Source organism: Lepeophtheirus salmonis, chromosome 7, assembly GCF_016086655.4.
Source record: "Lepeophtheirus salmonis chromosome 7, UVic_Lsal_1.4, whole genome shotgun sequence".
NCBI classification, from domain to species: Eukaryota; Metazoa; Arthropoda; class Copepoda; order Siphonostomatoida; family Caligidae; genus Lepeophtheirus; species Lepeophtheirus salmonis.
In genome coordinates this window covers 20,230,807-20,251,929 of record NC_052137.2, presented here as the reverse complement: position 1 = coordinate 20,251,929, position 21,123 = coordinate 20,230,807, and the positions used below count along the sequence as shown (strand labels likewise).

At 31.3% G+C, this 21,123-nt stretch overlaps 1 protein-coding gene and 3 long non-coding RNA genes across 4 annotated transcripts; 2 read left to right on the top strand and 2 right to left on the bottom strand.

Annotated features, from left to right (window-relative positions):
• Nucleotides 1-9,922: 9,922 nt before the first annotated feature.
• LOC139906087 (uncharacterized) lies at nucleotides 9,923-11,188 on the top strand. Its single transcript, XR_011781339.1, has 3 exons — nucleotides 9,923-10,608; nucleotides 10,662-10,801; nucleotides 10,864-11,188. It is a non-coding gene; the product is annotated as an uncharacterized lncRNA (long non-coding RNA).
• Nucleotides 11,189-12,172: 984 nt separating this feature from the next.
• Maf1 (repressor of RNA polymerase III transcription Maf1) lies at nucleotides 12,173-14,487 on the bottom strand. Its single transcript, XM_040716408.2, has 3 exons — nucleotides 13,968-14,487; nucleotides 13,554-13,881; nucleotides 12,173-13,484 (listed from the first exon to the last, which is right to left on the bottom strand). Exons 1-3 carry the CDS (start codon nucleotides 14,048-14,050, stop codon nucleotides 13,176-13,178), a joined length of 720 nt encoding a protein of 239 aa, XP_040572342.1. The 5' UTR covers nucleotides 14,051-14,487; the 3' UTR covers nucleotides 12,173-13,175.
• A 4,536-nt stretch (nucleotides 14,488-19,023) lies between these two features.
• On the top strand, nucleotides 19,024-19,292 carry LOC139906086 (uncharacterized). The gene is made up of 2 exons (XR_011781338.1): nucleotides 19,024-19,204; nucleotides 19,263-19,292. It is a non-coding gene; the product is annotated as an uncharacterized lncRNA (long non-coding RNA).
• A 543-nt stretch (nucleotides 19,293-19,835) lies between these two features.
• LOC139906085 (uncharacterized) lies at nucleotides 19,836-21,072 on the bottom strand. Its single transcript, XR_011781337.1, has 2 exons — nucleotides 20,239-21,072; nucleotides 19,836-20,170 (listed from the first exon to the last, which is right to left on the bottom strand). It is a non-coding gene; the product is annotated as an uncharacterized lncRNA (long non-coding RNA).
• Nucleotides 21,073-21,123: the final 51 nt, after the last annotated feature.

Genomic DNA, 21,123 nt, shown 5'->3' with positions numbered 1-21,123 from the left:
AACACTTCGAAGAGTCACGAAAAGTACATGTAAGGTCTCATTGTGTGGAAGAGGTTGTGAATTTGGCTTTGGAGTATTCAGAGAAAGGAGAAGGGTGAGTTATACCCGAGTTCATCCGTTGACTGAGGGATGAGGCCGGAGGAGATCATATTTAATTATGTAAGGCTACTCCACGAAAGTAGATGGAGGGTCTTTTAAGTGGAAGGGCATACTTAAATACAGAAAAGAAGCATTCTAAAATAAATTAAAAAACATTTAATTAAGCAGTCCAAATTTCCAATTTGTTTAATTCGCAATCCATCCAAAATTAAATGTTTTGATCCTAAGCTATCGAATAAGTCTAATTAATAATATTTTGGATATACTTCTTCTTCTTCTTCTTGGATGAAACTAATGGTATCATTGTGAAGAACAAATATACCATCAAATTTAATAAGTCAGGAAACAGAAAAAAAGTGGAACATAAATTGACTTTAAAAATATTATTGAAAGATATGAAAGAACCTTATATTATATATTGGGTCATAATGTCATCGAGATTTCTATAAAAAGGACTAATGGCATTGAGACACTTCCTCCACATTATACTTGTGGAGATATTTCCGAAAAAGCTCACTAGAGGTATTCATTACTCCTACCCGTCTGAGCATACCCTTCAAATGACTCCATAAAGATTCAATTGTCTGAGTATGAACTCCAGTTAATGGACCCACTGTGAATATCTTTATTCACAACTGGAAAGTGTGCCATAACTAACTCATTCCCAATGTTGCGATAGGCTACCCAATCGTCAGAAATTACTTTTGTTCAAGGTAAAACGTAAAAACGTATTCCAACAATTGTGATCGATAAAATTATGACACGATTCAGTGATACTTAATTATACTATATATTAAGACTTCATATAGGTAAGAAACAAATAATTAAGCTTTAACGTGAGGCATAATTATAGACTGAAAACTAAGCGTCAATATGATCATATTTGATTTCTTCATATCTTTTAAATAAGAAACTTAATTTAAATTACATTATTAATAATAGACCTGTTTAATTTTTATTTATTACTTATTTACTATTGTTGTATAGCTATTAGGTATAGAAATATACATTAACTGCTTATATGATTATATGACCCTACCTGCAAACTTATTACACCAATTATGATCGATAAAGTCATTACAAAATCAAATGATAATTAATTGAGGCTTATTATTAGGTAAATTATTAGGTAGGTGGGTTTGGAGTGATATAACAAAACCGTTTTTGCAGCTCAAGGAGAGTAGATAAGAGGTTCAATTATAAATCAAAAGTGATTGAATAACAACGTTGTCTAAATTTATTCAAAATCAAAAAAGTTATGGACAAAAAAAAAAAAAAAATCGGCGAAAATTGTAATTTTGGGTTTTTTTTCAGTTGCAAAAAAAAATGAGCATCCAACGAAATATTTGATTCGTAAATTCGTAAGTTTGCAGAAATTTGTCTGGATATTCGTTTGCATATAAATTTGACATATTAAAATTGACATTTATTTAAAATATCTGTCATTTGCCAATCTTGAGGCACAAAAAAACATTTAGGACGATGTTCTGTTTTTGATTGTAAGAGTTGACCTCTTCTAAATCTTTAGAATTAATTTTATATTGACCGTATTTTATTTAAAATTTAGAAAACTATCCACTTGCGTAGTTCCATTTTGTGAAAGAAAAAGACTTGCTGAAAAAGATGTTAAAGAACATAAAGATGCCTCTTTTTTTCGTTTTCCTAGCAAAAATCTTAAGCTTTTACTTAGAAAAATGGACATATATTATATCTCAAAATTAAATGCTTATTTAGTCTACCTTGATAATTCTCTTAATTTTTTGATATAGTTACACTCCAATGTAGAATTGAAATAGATTTAAAAGACTGAACTTACTTGAAAAAAAAAAAAAAAAAAAAAAACATATTAAAAATTTAAGAGATATAACAACTGTAATAAATTTGTATTTCATTTTATAAATAAGCTTCCATGACAGGAAAAAACAACGAATAGGTGTCCTCTTTATACCCTCCACTTCAGGCCTTTCTTAATCTATATTTCCATACATCTCTAATAGCTGCAACTCCATGGTTACATCACACTTTATGGTAAGCATTCAAGTCCGACCTTTATTTTACATTTAAATTAGGTCAAATTTTAATGGACCACTCGGTAGTAGGAAGGGGTGACAATATAAAATTTTTCTATAGATTTCTTTCAGTTTTTTTACATTTATCAGGGAGTACTATGGAGATGGATAAAGTACTTTTTTTGAGGACGTGATTTTTCCTTTTTATTTAGTTATTAAAAGTATCTTGAGGTTTTCACTTGAGATTATTTGATTATAATTGAAGGAGAGGGGTAAGATTTTAATTATTATGTCAAGTTATTTCTGCATCAGACAATTGGTGAACTCCAAGGTCGTATCAACGGCGTCTGGGGTTCCCATAGTGTGAGGGAGAAGAATGATGGATGTTTTCAACAACTCCTCTGCGAGGTTGGGGGGGACGCTGGACCAATTAAGCACTTTTTGTAGTAAGTGTAGCGCAGAGCTCTAGAGGTTCAGGCCCCTTCAGTCATTATGATAAATATGGCTCTGTCATGGTGTCTTTTTATTTACTACTACAGTTACAAAGTATCATCGAATGTTTGCAATGGTAAGTATTTGTGATAATTGAGTCACACTTCACTCGTTTTTACATGGTTGTGGAGTCTTATGATGTTTTTATAACACCGACTACACAACCCTAAATGTATATATATTAGTTATTACCATGAATTTTTACTTTTAATGTCTTGCAAAATTTATTGCTGTTGTCTTGGTTGCAATTCAAGCAGCAAAGTCAAGCGAGGATCTCTTGCTCATGAACTTAAACCTGAGGATCCAAATGCGTCCTTTCATTTTCTAAAAGATGCTAACCTTGCGACCTTATTCCAAGAAAAGACTAGGAACCCAGTCAAAATTCAAAATATGGAACAAGCATTTTGCCAATTTATGTTTCAAAGAAGAAACATGTGACACAAATTTTTATAGAAGCAAGAAAAATTCTAAAATGGTGCAGATTAAATTAAAAAACGATGCTCTAGTAACTTTATATCCAGGTCTTCCTTTCTGTTATTCGAAAGTGCCACCTAAACCATGACTTACCGTGAGTTCATCTCCGAAGCCAAGGTAAGATATTTTTTTCTTTTTGCTTTAAAATTACATACAAACCAATTTTAATTTTTGATTAAGAAACGAACAAATCAAACTTGTTGATCTATAAAAAGGTCCGTTGAGAGGGACAAAGCCAAAATATCAAGAAGTTCAGTTAAAAATATGAACGTTCTTGTGAGCCAACAGATATACAGGAAATTTGGAATGATAATGTGGGCCTCTTTTATAAAATATTGATTAATGATAACTATCCCAGAATTTTATTTAGTTTGACAATCAATGAAGAATGTATTTTTTCTTGAACACGGGGAAACTGTCTAAATCATCCAAAAAAATTATAATCTTTATCTTGAACAAAAAATCACTATGATTTCAAATATGAGCATTATTTGTCCTGTTTGAGTAAAATAACTTCCCTCGATGCTAAGAACAGAAATTTCTCTATCATAATGGACAAGGTGTATTCCACTCAAAGAGTTGAATTCTCAGGCAAAAAGCTCTACGGATATGAAGATAATGGATCGACGAAAATCGTGTGTTTTTTGGTTAAAAGTGTCCTTGGCAGATATAACGACGTAGGTGCAATGGTTCATCTATCGATAATTGATTCAAAAGTAATGAAAAAATGTTTATTCAAAATTCTCATTCTTGTTACTGACGTTGAATTTAGACCAGCTGTTTATTCCAGAAGTTATTCAAATGGGAATAAGGTTTGAAAATAATTTTATTTAGTGACATTATGGAAATTTAAACGATGTATATATATTATAGGAATGTGTACTAGTGTATAAAAAAACATTTAGAAAAGAGTGTGCCCTCCATTTCTATAGTATCCAAGCTTGAAGATTGAACGGCCTTCACTTTTATTGTTTCTAATTACTATTTTTTTCAAAGAATACTACAATATTTTTTCGTGATTATATGAAAATATGAAACTGGGGATGCTTTAGAAAATTTGATTTCCATAGTACTATTGAAATATCAGACATTAACTAAAATTGGAGTAAAATAACTTTGTAGAATTACAGATGTATAACCATTAACTAAGTCTACTGTATTAATATCATATTTTATTAAAAACGTAGCTATACATTTGTAATTCCGCTCTACCCTAGCCATTTTAGAAAAATACCAAAAAACTTTTTTTTAAGTATCTGGTAACCCTAAATTCAACAAACTCCAGAAGGTATGTTATTTCCGTTTCTTCATCCTCTTTCTATTGATATCCGAAACTCCAACTATTTAAAAAGAATGAAGGGAGGGACTATTGAAAAATGTACAACTACGCTTTTAATACAATATGTCATTAATACAGTAGACTTAGTTAATGGTTATACATTTGCAATTCTACAAAGTTATTTTACCCCAAACCAGTTGGAAAGAAAGAACACAAATTTAAACATTGATTATATTCAATTCTCTTGGACTCTTTATTAATTAAATTTTATTTATTTATATCCACATGTAGAAATTTGAACTCCAGTATCGGCCTATAAATAATAAGATCAGCAGTTTATGTCTTATATACAAACTATTTCCTTGAAGTAATATTATAAAAACGATGAAAAGCCCGTGATTCATCACACCAAAATCTTTGATTAATAATTTCTTGGACAGAACTTCCATTTTCAAAGGTAATAAAGCTGATCTCAAACTAGGAGCTTAAAAAGCTTCAATATTAATATCTGACTCTTGCATGATTTCCCTTAGCCATCTACTGGCAGTCTGAGTGACAATGGGATGATAATCCCCCCCTCAAAGTAACAAAAAAATTGTCTTTTTTACCTTTAAATTATACAGTCTTATTAATATACCCAACGGCATGTCTAACAGGGTCTAGACTCTCATCTGAAAAACTCATTAAATTAATTCAACTCCTAATGTGTCCTAAATAGGAATTTTTTTTTCTAGACCCAATAAGGGAAGAAAAATACATCCATCGCTATTTATCATATAGTTCCACCCTAATAGAGTCAAACCTACTATAATTAGAGTCTTCTTCGCTAGCATATCATACGATAAACTCTTTGGAGAACCTGACTCTATTAATTCATTTAGAAGCACTTTAACATCCCACCTGTCTTGATATCTAGGTAACGGAGGATTTATGTTAAATGAACCTTTCATAAATATGGTTAGCAACTTATCTGATGATAACACTTTAATTGAATTTTTACTATAGCCACCTTTGTTGTTGCGACCATACTATATGAAGAGGCGGAATGAGACGCTAAGTAATTCATAACTACATTGCCTGACACCTTAAAAGGAGATATACCCTCTCCCAAACAAAACTTATAAACATACTTGGAGGCTGATAAGTATGGCCTCTTATTCGAGGCACGAATGTCAGAAAAAAATAATATCAATTGCCTTAGACTCGAGACCCTGTGTTGACAGAGCCCCCTCTAGATCGACCATGCCTTTAGAGTCCCCAACTCTGGTAGATTCAGAGTATCGTAGTAGGAAATAACTCTCTCCGCCGCATCCAATCTTATGAATCCCTGTATAACCCGTGTAAATTAGAAACCATTTTGCTCCTGTCCACTCGGTAGTTATTAATTGCTGGGGAGCAACTTTGTTTCTTCAGTCTGCATATAACTCTCGGAAGCAGTGGAACTGGGGGGAAGATGTAACTCTTTTCCTTCCACCTGATGGAAAACACATCAATGCCTCTGACTGGTATTCTCTTATCCATCTTAAAGTCACGTGGAAACCCTTAACGTGAATAAATCTATCTCTGGTTGGAACCATCGGGAAATTATTAGGGTGAATACTTCTTTTCTCTCTAGAAGGTCAGCGTATTAAGGATCGATGTAAAGGCCCTCGATATTACGCTAGTCTCTTCATAGGCCCCATAAGGGGTCTGGAAGGTAACTTAAGCTCTTATATTAAAACATAATGGTAAATAATTGAACCCCTGTCTCCAGCCGTTTAATTTCTAGATTTGTCATGGGATTGTCAATTGTCCATTGACTATGTCCGACAGAGTGTACTTTTCTTCCATAAAAGACTTAAATTAATTGTACATATGTTTCCCGTTATCTGAAAAAATATTCTCTTGAAAATAGAGGAAGACAAACTTTCTTTCTTCTAACCGAATTGACGAAATCTTCTTCGTAAATAGATCCATGATGTACAGAAACAAAAATAACACATGTTGTAGAGGTTGGGGGATTCAAAGTGACCAGATACTTATTGAAAAGTTTTTTAGCCTGTTTCTAAAACTACTAGGATAGAACGGAATTACAAATTTATAGCTACACTATGACATATAATTTTTAATAATATATTTTTATATATTTCTGGGTTGAATATCCAAAATCTCAAGGCAACAGAAGCTAATTCAAGGATTCATCTTCAGTTCTATTAGCTAGATAATTAAGTTGAATTCTATATTGATGTTCAATGACAAATTAAGATCTAATTGTTAGGTTTATGTTATTTAAATGAGTATTTTGTGTTAAGTACATAATATCCACTTATTATTACTATATTATTAATTTCTTCGTTATAATTTTGTTTTGTTTTTTAATTATAAAAATATACCTAATATTAAGATAATGGAGTATACCCTTTATCTAAAGAAAATTAAAAAATGCTCATAAATGAATTTGATGTGTTCGTTCAAAGTTATAAAGCAATTACGAATAGAATGTCTTTTATATGCATGATGGTAAGATAGATCAATTATCTATTTTTTTCTTTTTATCCCTACAATGGTAGGTAATTACAATGGTATGTAATGCCTAGGCCCACCTGCCATTTCGATAAAAAAAACATGACCCAGTCTACTGATTTTAAATATGTGAAGGTGATGGAACTTATTTTCGGGTACATCCACTATAATTAGATTCCTTATTTATCTAGGTAGTTATTTGAATTTTTCGCAAATGTATCACAATCACGAATGCATTACTTTACATCACCCTTGAGTCCATCCTAGAAATAACAACCAGTAATATTTGTAATAGTAACCTGCACTCCCCGATTACTCTCAGAGTGTATACGCTTGATTATTCATTCGATTAAACATAGAGGCACAACCGCCCGTGGTATAGGATTACGGACATCACAGATCACTTCATACCCGTTTATCGCAAGGACTTTGCAGTTTTTATCTAGAGCAACGGCATCACGCTCTTGAAGAGAAACAAGCTCCTCCCAGTCCACCACATCCACCATAATATTATTTATCATTGTCAAAAAAAATCTGCAGGGATATTGTCCTTTCCGCTTACATGAAGCAGACTGGCGCCGTACTCGGACACTTCTGCAAAATAACAGTGACTTTATTAGACCATGTAGGATTTTTAAACTTGATAGCATCAATCAGAGGCTAGTGGGTCTATACAACAATAGGGTGTCCCTCAGTGAAGCATTTCAAGTGACGTAGAGCCTCGCTGAGACAAAAAAGCTCCCTCTCGAAGGTGGAGTAGCTCATTTGGGGTAAATTTAGAGCTCGACTGAAGAATTCAAGGGAACGAAACTCCCATTGTCACCTTGCTACTCCAAAACACCACCAATGGCTTTGTCTTGTCGGTGAAGAAAATATCTCCCCCGGGGGAATAATACTGTAATGTATTCGTATTTTCTTCCCCCGTGTTCTCTTCTCTTATTTTCTTGTATATATATATATATATGTAAAGTACAGTCTTTTACCTGATTTTAAGTATAAATAGTTGTGTATTTTGTGTATGTATTAGAGTAGGTTTTTGTATTAATAACAATACAGATGTTCTTATAAATAACTGTTGTATTATTCATCCACGCCTTTCCTTCTCCTCACTTCTCTCGGTCGTCCTAGATCTCTCCACCTTTAAATAGTTTGTGTCTCCTCAACCTCCTCAAGACACAACAAATACAAAAGACTAGCCACACTTGAGAGAGTGTCTCGTAATTGCACAAAAGCAATGTTTCCTCCTCAGTCCACTCAACGAATTACCTCTTAGTCTTGAGAAATAGGGAATAAGCATTATGTAGTAATTCACTATTCCAATGAGCCGGTAGAGCATTCGCAATTGCTGCAATTTTGATTCAACTGGGCGGATTCCCTTTCCGCTCATAACATGCTACAAGAATTAGAAACTTGATTTACAAAATGCATTCTTTTTGAAACTATAAGCCAGGCCGTTATCTTTCAGCACTTGAAGGACAAGCTTCTCTTGTTCCTTCTCTGTGTTCATAAAAAAATAATCATAATATTATCGATTTAGGCGAAAACTCATTTGGCTGAAAACATCATCCATTACTCTTTGAAACGTATTTGACGAATTAAGTAGCCCAAAGGGCATCCTGACAAATTCATAAAGTACAGCGCATGTAGTAATGGCCCTTATCTTGGCTTCATCATTTGATATTGGTACTTGGTAATAGGCCCGTCTGAGATCTAATTTAGAGAAAAACTTGTTCCTCCAGTACTCCTTAAGAAATCATGGATGTTGAAAATATAAGCCTCTGTGATCCCGTATTAATGAGAAATTTGATTCTGTTACTAGTCACAAAGACGTATTTACTGAGAGAATTATAGAGATTTAACTTCGGGACGATTGCCCGACGCCATATTAGTTTTTTTTAACTTATGTGGGGTCTCACACTTCAATGTCCTCTTTCCCTACTTTTTATGATTAAACATTCTTCTTCTTTGCGGATTCCACGATGTATGGGCTTCTGGTTATCCTTGATCGTATTTAACATGCTGGAAGTCTCTGTCATGGTTTAATTGAATTTTATAATCCTTATGAATTCGTCTAAACTCACATCCGCTAACAACACTGAGAGTCCACTCCTTTGGTTATCTGGATTATCATTATTGGTTACAAGAATCTGTTTGATTACAGCTTCCTGCAGATTGGTTGTGTTCGAGAGATAATTTCTAACATGACTAACAATCACAGTTATAGAGTGAGTACCAGGATTCTCAATCAGTTTAAAAAGTCTTTCCATCTTGTCCTCAGCTGATATCTCGTATTATTTGATAATTTTGGACTTTAGGTCGGAGTAAGGAGTATCACACAAACTCTCCTCCTCATCGTCAAAGACATCAGGAACTTTGGCGTCGACAGCAAATGTTAATATTCTTCAGTCTCTTCTGAGACCTTACACATTCCAAATTGACCCTTAAGTCGACGAAACTAAGAATTGGGTATGTCCGAACAAAAGGAGATAATTTTAACTTGCCCTGTCACTTGAGGGACTTCTACAACTAAGACGCTTCTATCCATCACGTTGGGGTCACCATTGTGGCTGTTTCGATAAGAACTCTTACTAACTTCTTCACAAAACAGACTAACTTTATTATAATAAAATTTATAAACATTATTATTCAATGTTAAAGTCCTTAAGGGGGGACCAGTCATATTTACCGGTGTAGCATTTTGCTATATGTATATAGAATATTATCATTAACGTAATAAATAGAACCATAATTGTAAGAGATACCATCTTGAGGGCTGAAAGTTGAGATTTAGACTGTATAAAATGGAAAAATTTCCAATGAATTTCAATTAAATTCCATTAAATACCTTTAAGAATTATAAAAGACTTAATACCTCCATTGAACACTACTTAATGTCAATGAAAACAGTAATATTGGAATTAAATCAAAGTAATATTCACTAAAAATAAACAGAACTAGTATAATTAGAGAAAATTCCTTCCGTTAATTTGTATCTACAATACGAAAATAAGATTTTTAAGGACGTAATAAGATATATTTAATGAATATTAGGGCCAGCTATATAATAAGTAAGGGTGATAATTTTGGTAAGAATAGAAAAGCGTGCGAGGAGAAAAGAAGAATTACTTAGGGCATCATTGATTAAATAATATACATCTTCTTCTATCAATCATGAACGTTATCATTCCCGCCTTTATTATTCAATATTAATATAATATGAGATGGTGATAGTCGATAGAGAACTGAATAAAATCCCCAAAATGACATCGCCTTCTGTCTGGATTTATGAAAATGGAGGCCCAGGAATTTGGAAAATACTTACCGGATGAGAAACAGATGGTTTTTCGGATTTGTCGATATAAATGACCCTTTAGTCCCCTGTCTAGAATTACACGCCACTCATTATCCTCATCTCATAACAAGAGTATGGATATTCATCTATAAAATCAATTTGACGATGAATACATCAAGTCAGACTTTAACTTTGATCTCACAACGATGCTTATTGCATGTAATATAAACTTATCCATTGCTAATCATCTACGTTCAAAAAATTTATGGAGAAATACAAGGGTAAACATATCCCTTCCCGAGGAACCATCATTAAATTAATGGAGGATGTTGTTACTGATGTCATTTATAGAAATACATATAAAAATGTTTTGAGTCATCCACACCAAATGACGATCAAGTTATCAGTAAAAAGAATTTACGAATATCGAAATGGAACTCTGAATTTTGTACTATCTCACAGTAAGTATTCAAATTTTTTTTAAATCTAACAATAAAATATGATTCTATTTTAGCTAAACATATCAAGAATTATGATACACAACTCAGTAAAGGGCAAAAACAACTACTTAAATGGTCACAACAACCGGGGTAGTAGCTTTGGATGGTTTGCAACTAGTTTGTCTGAGACTACTTACTTCGCTTTAAGACTTGGGTATGATAATTAGGTTTTCCAATATTACATAGTCAATAAATATTACTTTTTTATCACTAAAGTCTTAGTTATGGTTGATGGGCTCCAAGAAATGGTGTTCAGAAAACTCATAAAAGGCAAAAACTACAGTTTAAATGGTCACAACAACGAGGGTAGTTACATTGGGTGTTGCATTATAATTAACAATTGTGTATATCCATCATGATAATAGTATGTTGTTATATAAGCATACCTAAATAACGGGGAAAAATCTTTTTTGATGCTCTTAATAGGGAGTAATATCGCCGGACATTACTACATAATTAGCTTTTGCTCTAAATCTTTACGATGAATTTATTTATAACATTTTTTTATTAGTATATTTATTGTCTAATTTTATGATTTTGACATTTACTTTATTATTAATAATTAGTTAGATCTCATCGGTAGAGATATATCTATCCTGTGCACAATTGTATATAGCAACTTCCACATGAAGAGGGGTGATTATCTTTTTGATTAAACTCCACGTCTCGCTTGTGTATTGCAACCTAGAGTTATGACATATTTAACTGAATTCCCATGTTAGAACAAGAAAAAATTATCTGGATCAATCTATTATTTCAATATTCTGTATCTATAATTTATTATTATTAATAGTTATATGATTTTAATTGTTTAATTTTGTATATTTAACTTAAATGTTTAATGGTTTATTTTTTAGTATGTAGATTATATTTAATTAAAGCCTTCTTTTTTAAACTTTGAGCTTCAAATATATTTCAAATACTCTAGTTTGCCGTTTCATTAGCTATTATTCTGAGAATAAGGTTCATAATGAATTACAATTTCATGGAGTGTGACGTTTTCAAATCTACTGTAACGGATAAAAAACGTCGAAGTCAATTATACGTAGTATATCTTCATTAAACATTTTGCTAATAAATACATTCGTTATACCCTCAAAAATCATAATAAAGCAGGCAGATGATAATCACATCAGTATTTTAAACAATGATACCATATGTCTTTTTTCACCCCTCCTCCTTGCACGCGTTTTTCTCTACAATATTATCAACTATAATAATAAGCTTTGCATTTCCTGATTGATCTCATTTTGACAACCAAAATTAAACTATTTTCCTGATAAAACTTTCTTGTTTAGGCCCCCAAAATGTTTGAGAAATACAATGCTGACGTCCCGTGAAAACGCTCTATAATAATTATCATATTCTTTGCAATAAATGAAGTTGTACCTCGTAATACATACTTAACTTTCACTAAAGTAGTGTAAGTTTATGAAGAGAAAACATTCCACCCGAAAATCAAACCCACCTTTGATGATTAATTAATATTATTAGCGTAGAAAATAAATAATAGACAAAATCAAACTTAGTATTGTTAGATTGTATATTTAATCTATAAGTGATCAAGAAATATAATAGCTATACAAATTTAGAAGGTAAAACAATGTACATTGGAATATATACTTTCCATATATAATATTATTGAATAACAACTTCACCTTCTAAAAAGTACATCATAAAATATTTATTTGTTTAATGACAAAATGCAAATACATTATCTAATGGTTAAGCTATAAATGTTTTTAAATCACATATTTGCACCTTTTTTAGGTTATTAAACATGTTTTTATGGGCACTTCTTGAAAATTAAGAATCCCTTTCTTTGATAAGTAATAAATAGATGACACCAAATTTGATACAATTTTTCTATATTTTGCTTACTAATTTTCTTTTTCTAATTATTATTATTTAATTTTTTGACAATCATGAAAGAACAATTTAAAATCTGAATACATACAGTTCAAATGAGGTTAAATGATGGGAAAGTTGAAGGAAGATGAGATTATAAGTTTAAAAAAAATCTAGACAGAAGAGGGTGAATTTTTAAAAAATAGACCAAGAAGGGATAGAAGAGAAGTATATATATATATTTCTATTTATATAAATATATTTGTACAGCAGCTGAATCAAGTTTACAGATATAAATATACACTGTAGCCTTTGATTCTGATTTATAAAGGGTAAAGAAAATAATCGAAATTAGTTTCTTCAAATTTAATAAGTTAAGGACAAGAAATAATTGCTTACACAACTAAGTAAAGTAAAACTATTATGTCTCTGCTACTCTTTTAAGAAAAAGTACTGACCACTTGGGTCATTTCCATTACTTTAAACAGTATTAGAGGAAGAAAATGGTCTAAATGTTTATAATTTGGGATCAAGTCAAATGTACAGGTATATAAAAGAAACATTATTGGAATGAATAGTCGCGCTTTTAGAAAATGGGAATCTATTGATTTTACAATCCGAATTTTTAAGGGGATTTTATTGTGAAATCTAGTTACTTTCTTTTATAAATGTTTACTTCTTCAAAAGTCAATTTCATTCTCTTGATTCATGAATTCAACATCATCGTAGTAACTACTACCATTTGATGATGCTCTACACACAAATAAAACGATTCTTTTCATTTTTCTATTGTAAAAAAAGTAGTTAAATGACCACAAACTGCCTTCTTCTCCAAAAGGATCTGACGTCAAATCAGGATTATAAGAATAAATGTCACATTCTTGTAAGTATATCTCTTCATTTAGGGTAACCCAGAGCTTTTCATGTACCTTGGAATATTGCTCTGTAGCTGTTACACTCATTAAGCTATCCACATTATTCATGACATACTAGTAGAAGTAAAAATATTTTAAATGATAAAGTACACAAATAATTAATTAACTATATATTTAACTGACTTGTAGACTGGGTTCTTTACTAAATTCAGAAGATCTCGCATCTGAGAAATCATAGTCAGGAAAGGAAATGTTTAGAGTAGATATAAGATAGAACAAGGTTTTCCTGGAAATGGTGTCACAAAGAGCTCCTTCTTCATCATCAGAACTACGACTGGAGCACCAAGAGCGGGAGTAGCATTGAGTTTGCCCAGGAGAAACGCTATAGCCTCCATAGCCATTCTTTGGAGGTGATAATGCTTCTAAAGTGTAGGGGCTTGGACCAGATTGATTGAAGCGCTTGTACAATTGCTTCTCAGTCCCTATCATTTTGCAAGAGTAGCTCTCAATACTGAAAAAGATAAGTGAAATAATATCCGAATTTATAAATACTGGTTGCTTATTAATATACTAAGTATTGTGCAACCCTCAACTTACCTTCCCACAATCATTGACTCCGGGGATTCCACAAAAAGAGCAGAATTGATTACCTCAAATCTTGAACTTTCCAAAAGCTTCATTTTTCTTTTTTACTTAAAAGGATTTTACTTTAATTGTTGTATGAGATTTAGCTGAAGTATTTAGTAATGAATAATTATTTATTAGTATATCCTCGGTATTGATTGTGATATTGAGTTTTCTATTATCCAGTGGAAATGATGGTGGTGAAAATGGTAGTCTTTGATTTTCGTTGATGATGTAGAAATCATGAGCATGGCCAATTCAAAGGGATAAAAAGGTAGCCAATTTCAAGATAAATCAGCAAAATTTGACCTTTGTTTCCTCGTACGAATCCTTTTCTTTATTTAGAAATTATACAACTTTTGTATCCTCAAATTTAGGAGGAAATGTCAAAAGAAAATTGTCAAACACTGTGTAAGTAACAAGACGCTTTCCTTTTTTCGCCTATTTTATTCGACTTCTTTGTCCTCTTTTTTAGAGGAGGAGTGATTTCTTTGTAGTAGTACAGCCCAACTCAGCCTCAAAAAACATATATAACGCATACGCTTTAGACGCGTACAGCCTTTATTTTTCCTTTAGAAGGTGTAGGGCTGCGTCAAACTTATTGTAAGTTGCATAACTTAGCCTGGGCTGTGCAGTATTAGATTTACAATATATAAAATAATAAAACTCAGTCAAAAAACATATTACTAAACCTCTGTAGTAACAAAAAGTGCTGGCGGAATTGGCAATATGCCATATAATGAACTAGGATGCGTCAAAAATTATTTACGTTGTAGGGATTTACTATTATAATATGGATAATCACCTGGAAACATATTGAGCTATTGTTACGCATGAATCTAACTCAATTTATAACGTTTATTTTGTCTTCATATATATGTTTTCTGCATAAACGGGGTTGAAGCTTGGAATAATAAAATAAACATACCATAGAATTTTAAATATGCCTGCTGAAGGTCCTAATGTATTAAGGACGAATTAAAATAAGAAATACATATAACATCATATGTTAACTCAAACAAGTAAATATTACAAATAACTACTACTAGGTTGCACTATTATTTGACGATACATTTTTCATCATCACTTAATGTAAATAATTAAAACTATATTTTTCACAAGACATTATAAAATTAACCCTTACATTAGATAAATGATTCTTAAAGTGGGTACCATAGAACATTGGGATACCTCCAAACCGTGTCAGGGGTGCCGCCAAAAAATACGTATTTTGATATATAATTTCAAAAAATCAAAAAAAAATCTGACATTTCATATAAAATATTCAAGGATAAAATTTTAAATTCATTTTAGATAAATAAATATATAAGATCAACCTAAAAAATATGTATCGAGTACCAATTGTCAATGACGTATCTTGTCATCGAGGTCAGCGTGACTACAGTGAACATCATAATGTTTTATCATTTAACCGCAAAAATACATTTGATATGACAAAGTCCTAGGAATAAGCACCATAATCATGGATCGTCTTCTAAAAATAAAAACTCTACAACAACTAGAACTGTCTACTTTAGCGCTTAATTGGAGTTTTACTAGTCTTATTGTTGGGTTCCTGTGTTGTTGTTTAGCTTGGGTGGTAAATCAAATTTGTCAACATGTATATTTAACTTTAAATTTACTATTACTTACAATTTTTATTATGCATTACTGTAAACCGAACATTTACATTGTTATTTGTTACTATACAGTGTCATTTTTAATTATATTTTACTATGGGATGCCTTAAAATGTATGCACTTTTGAAAGATTTTCTGACTGAAAAAAGTTTGAGGAACGCTGATCAAATTATGTAGATCAATGAAGAAATTCATACATACTTAAATGGTTAATATTTAACCTTTTGGAGAAAAAAAATTGCAGGTTCTGTACTTAATTTATCTGCGTTATATGTGAACATCTGCTCTTTTTGCCAAAATATACCAATCTCATATTATTTTTGTCTGACTACACAACAATTGTACCTTAGCATAATAGGAAGTTAGTAGCTCAGTAGGAACGAAAATATAATCTGTTATAATTCCTGGAAAACATGTAGCGGATGAATTGAATATCATAGTAAATATACCGAAACGGAAGGAAGACCTAAAAGAGTTTTTTATTAATATATTGTGAAGACGCCTAATGTTTCGAGAGAAAAATCTCGACATTTGTGTATAAAATACTTCATATGGTGCTTAAAATTAAAATATGACTCAATATCTGATGTATACATAAATTTGAAATATTGAAATCACTCAAATCATAACTAAACTGTCATTACAGAAATGATAATAATATTTCATATTATGGATAAGTATTCAATAACATGTCGTTACTGAGTTTTCTATTTCAAACTTGGACGTATGGTATAAAATTTCTACAACAGATTTACCATTAAGGGTTAGGGGTTCTTGACATTTATCCTCTTTCAGGGGTCACACTCACAGAGAAAGAAATGGGAGAGTGAGGATACTTGTTACGGAGGAGACATGTTACAATGTCAATAACTTTAAAATGTTAAGATATATATTACCAAACATGTTCTTATACAATTGAATGTCTTCTTCCTTTGTTTATCAAATGAATATAAAACACTGTTTGTGTAATGCTTACAGTTATAGAAAATTCCGACATTGAAATTTTTTAAACAAAAAGTAAACATTTTGGGTAAGTGTTTGTTGATATATTATTGATTTATAATAACACATAAGATTTTGATTTGATTTTATTAAATGTCATAGTCTAGCATGTTATTCATTTAATTAATAAGCTTGCAATATATTAGTAGTTTCAATATTCAGTTCACATCATTTATTGTGATTCCAATACTGTGAAGGAGACTTGTCACACCCTATTTTTATTATATATACTCGTATTATGTATAAATATATTATATTTAGTTATGTTTAGTTTTTGTGTAATTTCATGTTATACTTTAATTGTCAATAAATAGTGCCAAAAATTATTTTTTAAATTTTATTATTAACTTTTCTCTATTTCTGTAAATGTTTTATTTGTTTATCTTACAGTTATATGTAATTATAAGGATCTGTTTTATGATGACAAACTGTAATAAAAAGTAAAATAAATGCTTGAATATAACAATTTGCAGTTTTTACATCAAGTATCCTACTTTTGGTTGGTTTTGAAAAACACCAATAAATGGCTATTAATTATTGCACTACATCAAAAATACTTTGGAATTATTTGTAACTACGTGATGTTGCCCGGGCGTTGAATTATCTTTTAAATTGTGAAACTAATGAGAGTTTAAAAAAAAAAAATTCTAACATGTATTCTCACTCTACCCTACATATCTTTTCTCTTTGGTGTCACCTCAATGGATAATTTTGAGGGAATTAATTCTTAAATCTAAGAATTAAATTGCTTAGAGATATCCTGGTACACAATATAAGATATAAATAATTTGAAATAAGGTCAGTAACTTATTCATTGAACATTTTATCAAAGTAATCTTCATTTTAGTCAACATTCTGATAAACACAAAAAGGAAAAGATTGTGGAGATAAAGTGTGAACCTAAATATATCATAGATTTATATTAAAGATGCGTAATTGGAGTTTGGACTCGATTTCATATTTTGAAGACATGAATCGATTTGATCTCACTATAAAAGGCCATTTTGACATCCAAAAGTGTTCAGTATTTTCCTTAATATTAATGAAAAAAGGGGTTTCATTTAGTGCTATGTCATTCGCGAACGATTGATTCTTTTGAACGAATCTTTTTAGTGAATGTACTAAATCACATCTAGAACTATCTGGACTACATGCAGATGAATAAAATAGCGCCTCGGCTCCAATACACGGCTAGTTTTAAAATTGATAAGTCATTGTTTTCAGTTATGAAAGATACTACTATACTTAATACTTATAGCTTAAGAAATCCGATCGCCACTTTTAACTTTAACGTGATGGGATGGAAGTGCTGTGCCCCTGGATGCCGTGAAGGTTATGAAGGCACCTTCAAGACTCCTAAGATCCTATACCATAGTTTTCCTGGTTTTAATGTGCCTCCTAATCTGGAACTTGAATCCAAATGGGAGAGAACTGTTCCAAGATAGAAATTGCATCTCAAAGTGAACTCAAAATATAGACAATTACTAAGAATTCAAGACTGTGCAGCCTCTATTTCACAAAATTTGATTATATTACCTATTCTGTAGATTAAAGACCGGGCAGTGGTCGTCAACTTAATCGGCAACTGGAACTAAGGTAGGGTTGTCATGAGGACAAGCTCAAAAACAGGTTCTAGCTTTGGGTGACAGGCTAAGTTACTTTAAAATGAAAATATAGAAGTAATTCAAGGATTGACATATGTAAAATTGAATTACATACATAATAGACCCACCCGAGCAGCCACTTATGGACTACGACTGCAGCTCGAAAACGAGCGTCAGAAAGCCTTGGAGCTCAAAATATTTGGAGAAAAAGAGGCGCTAACCGTTAACTAAGTGTATGATAAGTTGTTACTTGAAACATTTTCATCGGGATTTATACTCATTAAATCCCCCAAATTGGCCCTTGTTATACTGGATGCGACTGAAGATAGGGCCCTTGATATTAAGGCTAGCGTCGAAATCAAATCCAAGAAGACATTATCTTTCGAATTTTTCATGGGCATCATACGCTAAGCAATAGCTCAGTCTCCCACTGTCTTACTACAAAGGCTACTGTCATCAAATCAGTAACTGAAGTAATCAACATTGCTGCCTATTTAGGATCAAAAGAATTCTTGAATAATGAAGAGAATTAGGAAATCATCATGACCTTATTGAACAAACTACTTGCACCCACAGACTTGGAGCCAATTCATTCTTCAAAATTGTCTTTCCTCATATAATAGATTAAAAAACTCTTCAAGAAAACCGACAGAATCTTGTTTTACCTTGTCTTCTTTCTGTTTGTATTCTGTGGTATAATGTTAGTACGGCTCTCTATTATCAAATCTTCAAGTCGAATTCCCTTACAGTTCCATGTACAAAGTATCTTTGAACTTTATCTATATTTCAATATATTGGAACAAGGATCAAATACCTTAACAGCAGAGACCATAATGTCAATCATATAATCAATGAGGTTTACTCTGCAGAAAATGTCGAGTTTGTTGTTCTTGGACTTCGAGAACATTTAAATAACTAAAACGGTCCTCACATTTATGATCTTATCCGTTGAAAGAAACTACATGTATGAGGTAGCATTTATGTATAACAGTTGCCAAATTAAACGCTAAATTCTTCTACAGCAAATAAACTCTAATTATGAAAACCCTCCATCAAATCAGATTTATCATTGTGGCTGTATTAGTTGATAACCACCCACTCAAAAGGACGTTCTTCACTCATTTTCTTCGTGGTGTTGAGCCTTAGACTTCAATTACTCGCCCACACAATATCAATAGAAAAGTACTTCAGTATTCCCCTAAACTGTCTTGGAGTTAAATCATCATTACACCATAACTTTACTTATATCAAAGAAATCCACCATAAAGAGTCAAGAAAGAAGACATAGTTGATGCTGTGTATGATTAAGGTCACAAAGGGGGAAAACATTTTTGGCAAGATTTCTCAAATCCTCTTCAATGTGAGGGGCAAAAATTTGGTTTCTCAACTGAAGACAACATCGGATAGGAAGGCAGAAAAATATCATCTAAAAACAAGCTCAAATCTAGAAAGGCTGCAAACTTAATTTGATAATGTTTAAGTTATGAAAATTATTTTTTCTAATGTGTGCATCTATTTTTAAAATCCTTAATGTAAATATATATATTTCAGCTTATATAGTCTTCATTGTCCTATTATGAATAAATATTTATAGATTTTTACTCATACAATCTGTATTGAAAAACCGCATTAATATATTTTTATTAAAAAAATAACATATTCGTTAAACCAGCTCTTGGAGGGCCCGTTTTCTAGTCTGTCCAAGTGCTCGAGACGTCCATGGCCGTGGCTTTACAATTATAAAAGACAGAGTGTGTCAACAGTGACGTCATTTCATTTTCCTTCTTCTTTTCATAATTAAAAAAACATTAGCGTAGAATTTTCTTGCTCGCTCACCTAAAGTAATACTAAAAACAACTGAAGTACGTCTTAAAATTGCGCTCGAAAAACATAAAAAGGCGACAAAATCTCCTCGAGGAAAAATTACCAGCTGAAAAAATGTATGCGAAAAAAAATGTAGAGAGCAAATATATTAGAGGAAAAAATACCGGGCATCACCTATTCTATTAATTAATTATCTGTTCACTAACCACAATTTTGTTCGGATTAATTGAATAATAATTTAATTGTCGTAAAATTCTTAGAAAGTATTTTTAAAATATGCTGATACTATCACTGAGAATTTCAATTGTAATTTTTTTTTCAAAAAGTTTTATGATTTAAATATTTAACAAACAATATTATATTAATATTATGTCCACAAACTTTCTAAGGATGGTTTTTATGGATAAGTTTTTGTGAACAAATAATGATTAATAAATAGAAAAGAGTAATTCCAAGAAATTAGGCACCATGTTTTATACTTGAAGTATCAGTTACATCGAAACTTATTAATTAAATTAGTATAAATATGATTATTACTTAATCATATTTATTGTATCTATTCAGAGTTACACATAATAAATCTATTAGTATAATATTATAAAAGCATGTTTTTGTTATTTTCTCTAACAACTAATATCCTTCATCTATGAAAGTGTATATCCTTATTTTTGGAGTTTAGATATCTGTTGTTATTGATAAAGTCTTTGTTTATTTTGGAATGATTTTTTTATTGTGATACTATCATTTGACCAACTTCTAATCTCTGATAATGTATTATTGTATTTAAAAAGATCCTTATGATTTTGTATAAATACTAAATGAAGCACTGCCCAATGTTGACATCAACGACACAATTAAAGATGTAGAGGAGTCGTTTTTTACATATCAGGATTTATATAGTAAGGTTCATTATATATGTCACAAAATCCAATGAATGATAAACTACTACCATTTTTTTTATTTGTCCAATGATGTGCACAAGCTGATAGAGCTCAACAATTTAAAAGAAATTTGATAAAATATAAAAATTGAAGTTGATTAGTTTCACCTTCTAATATA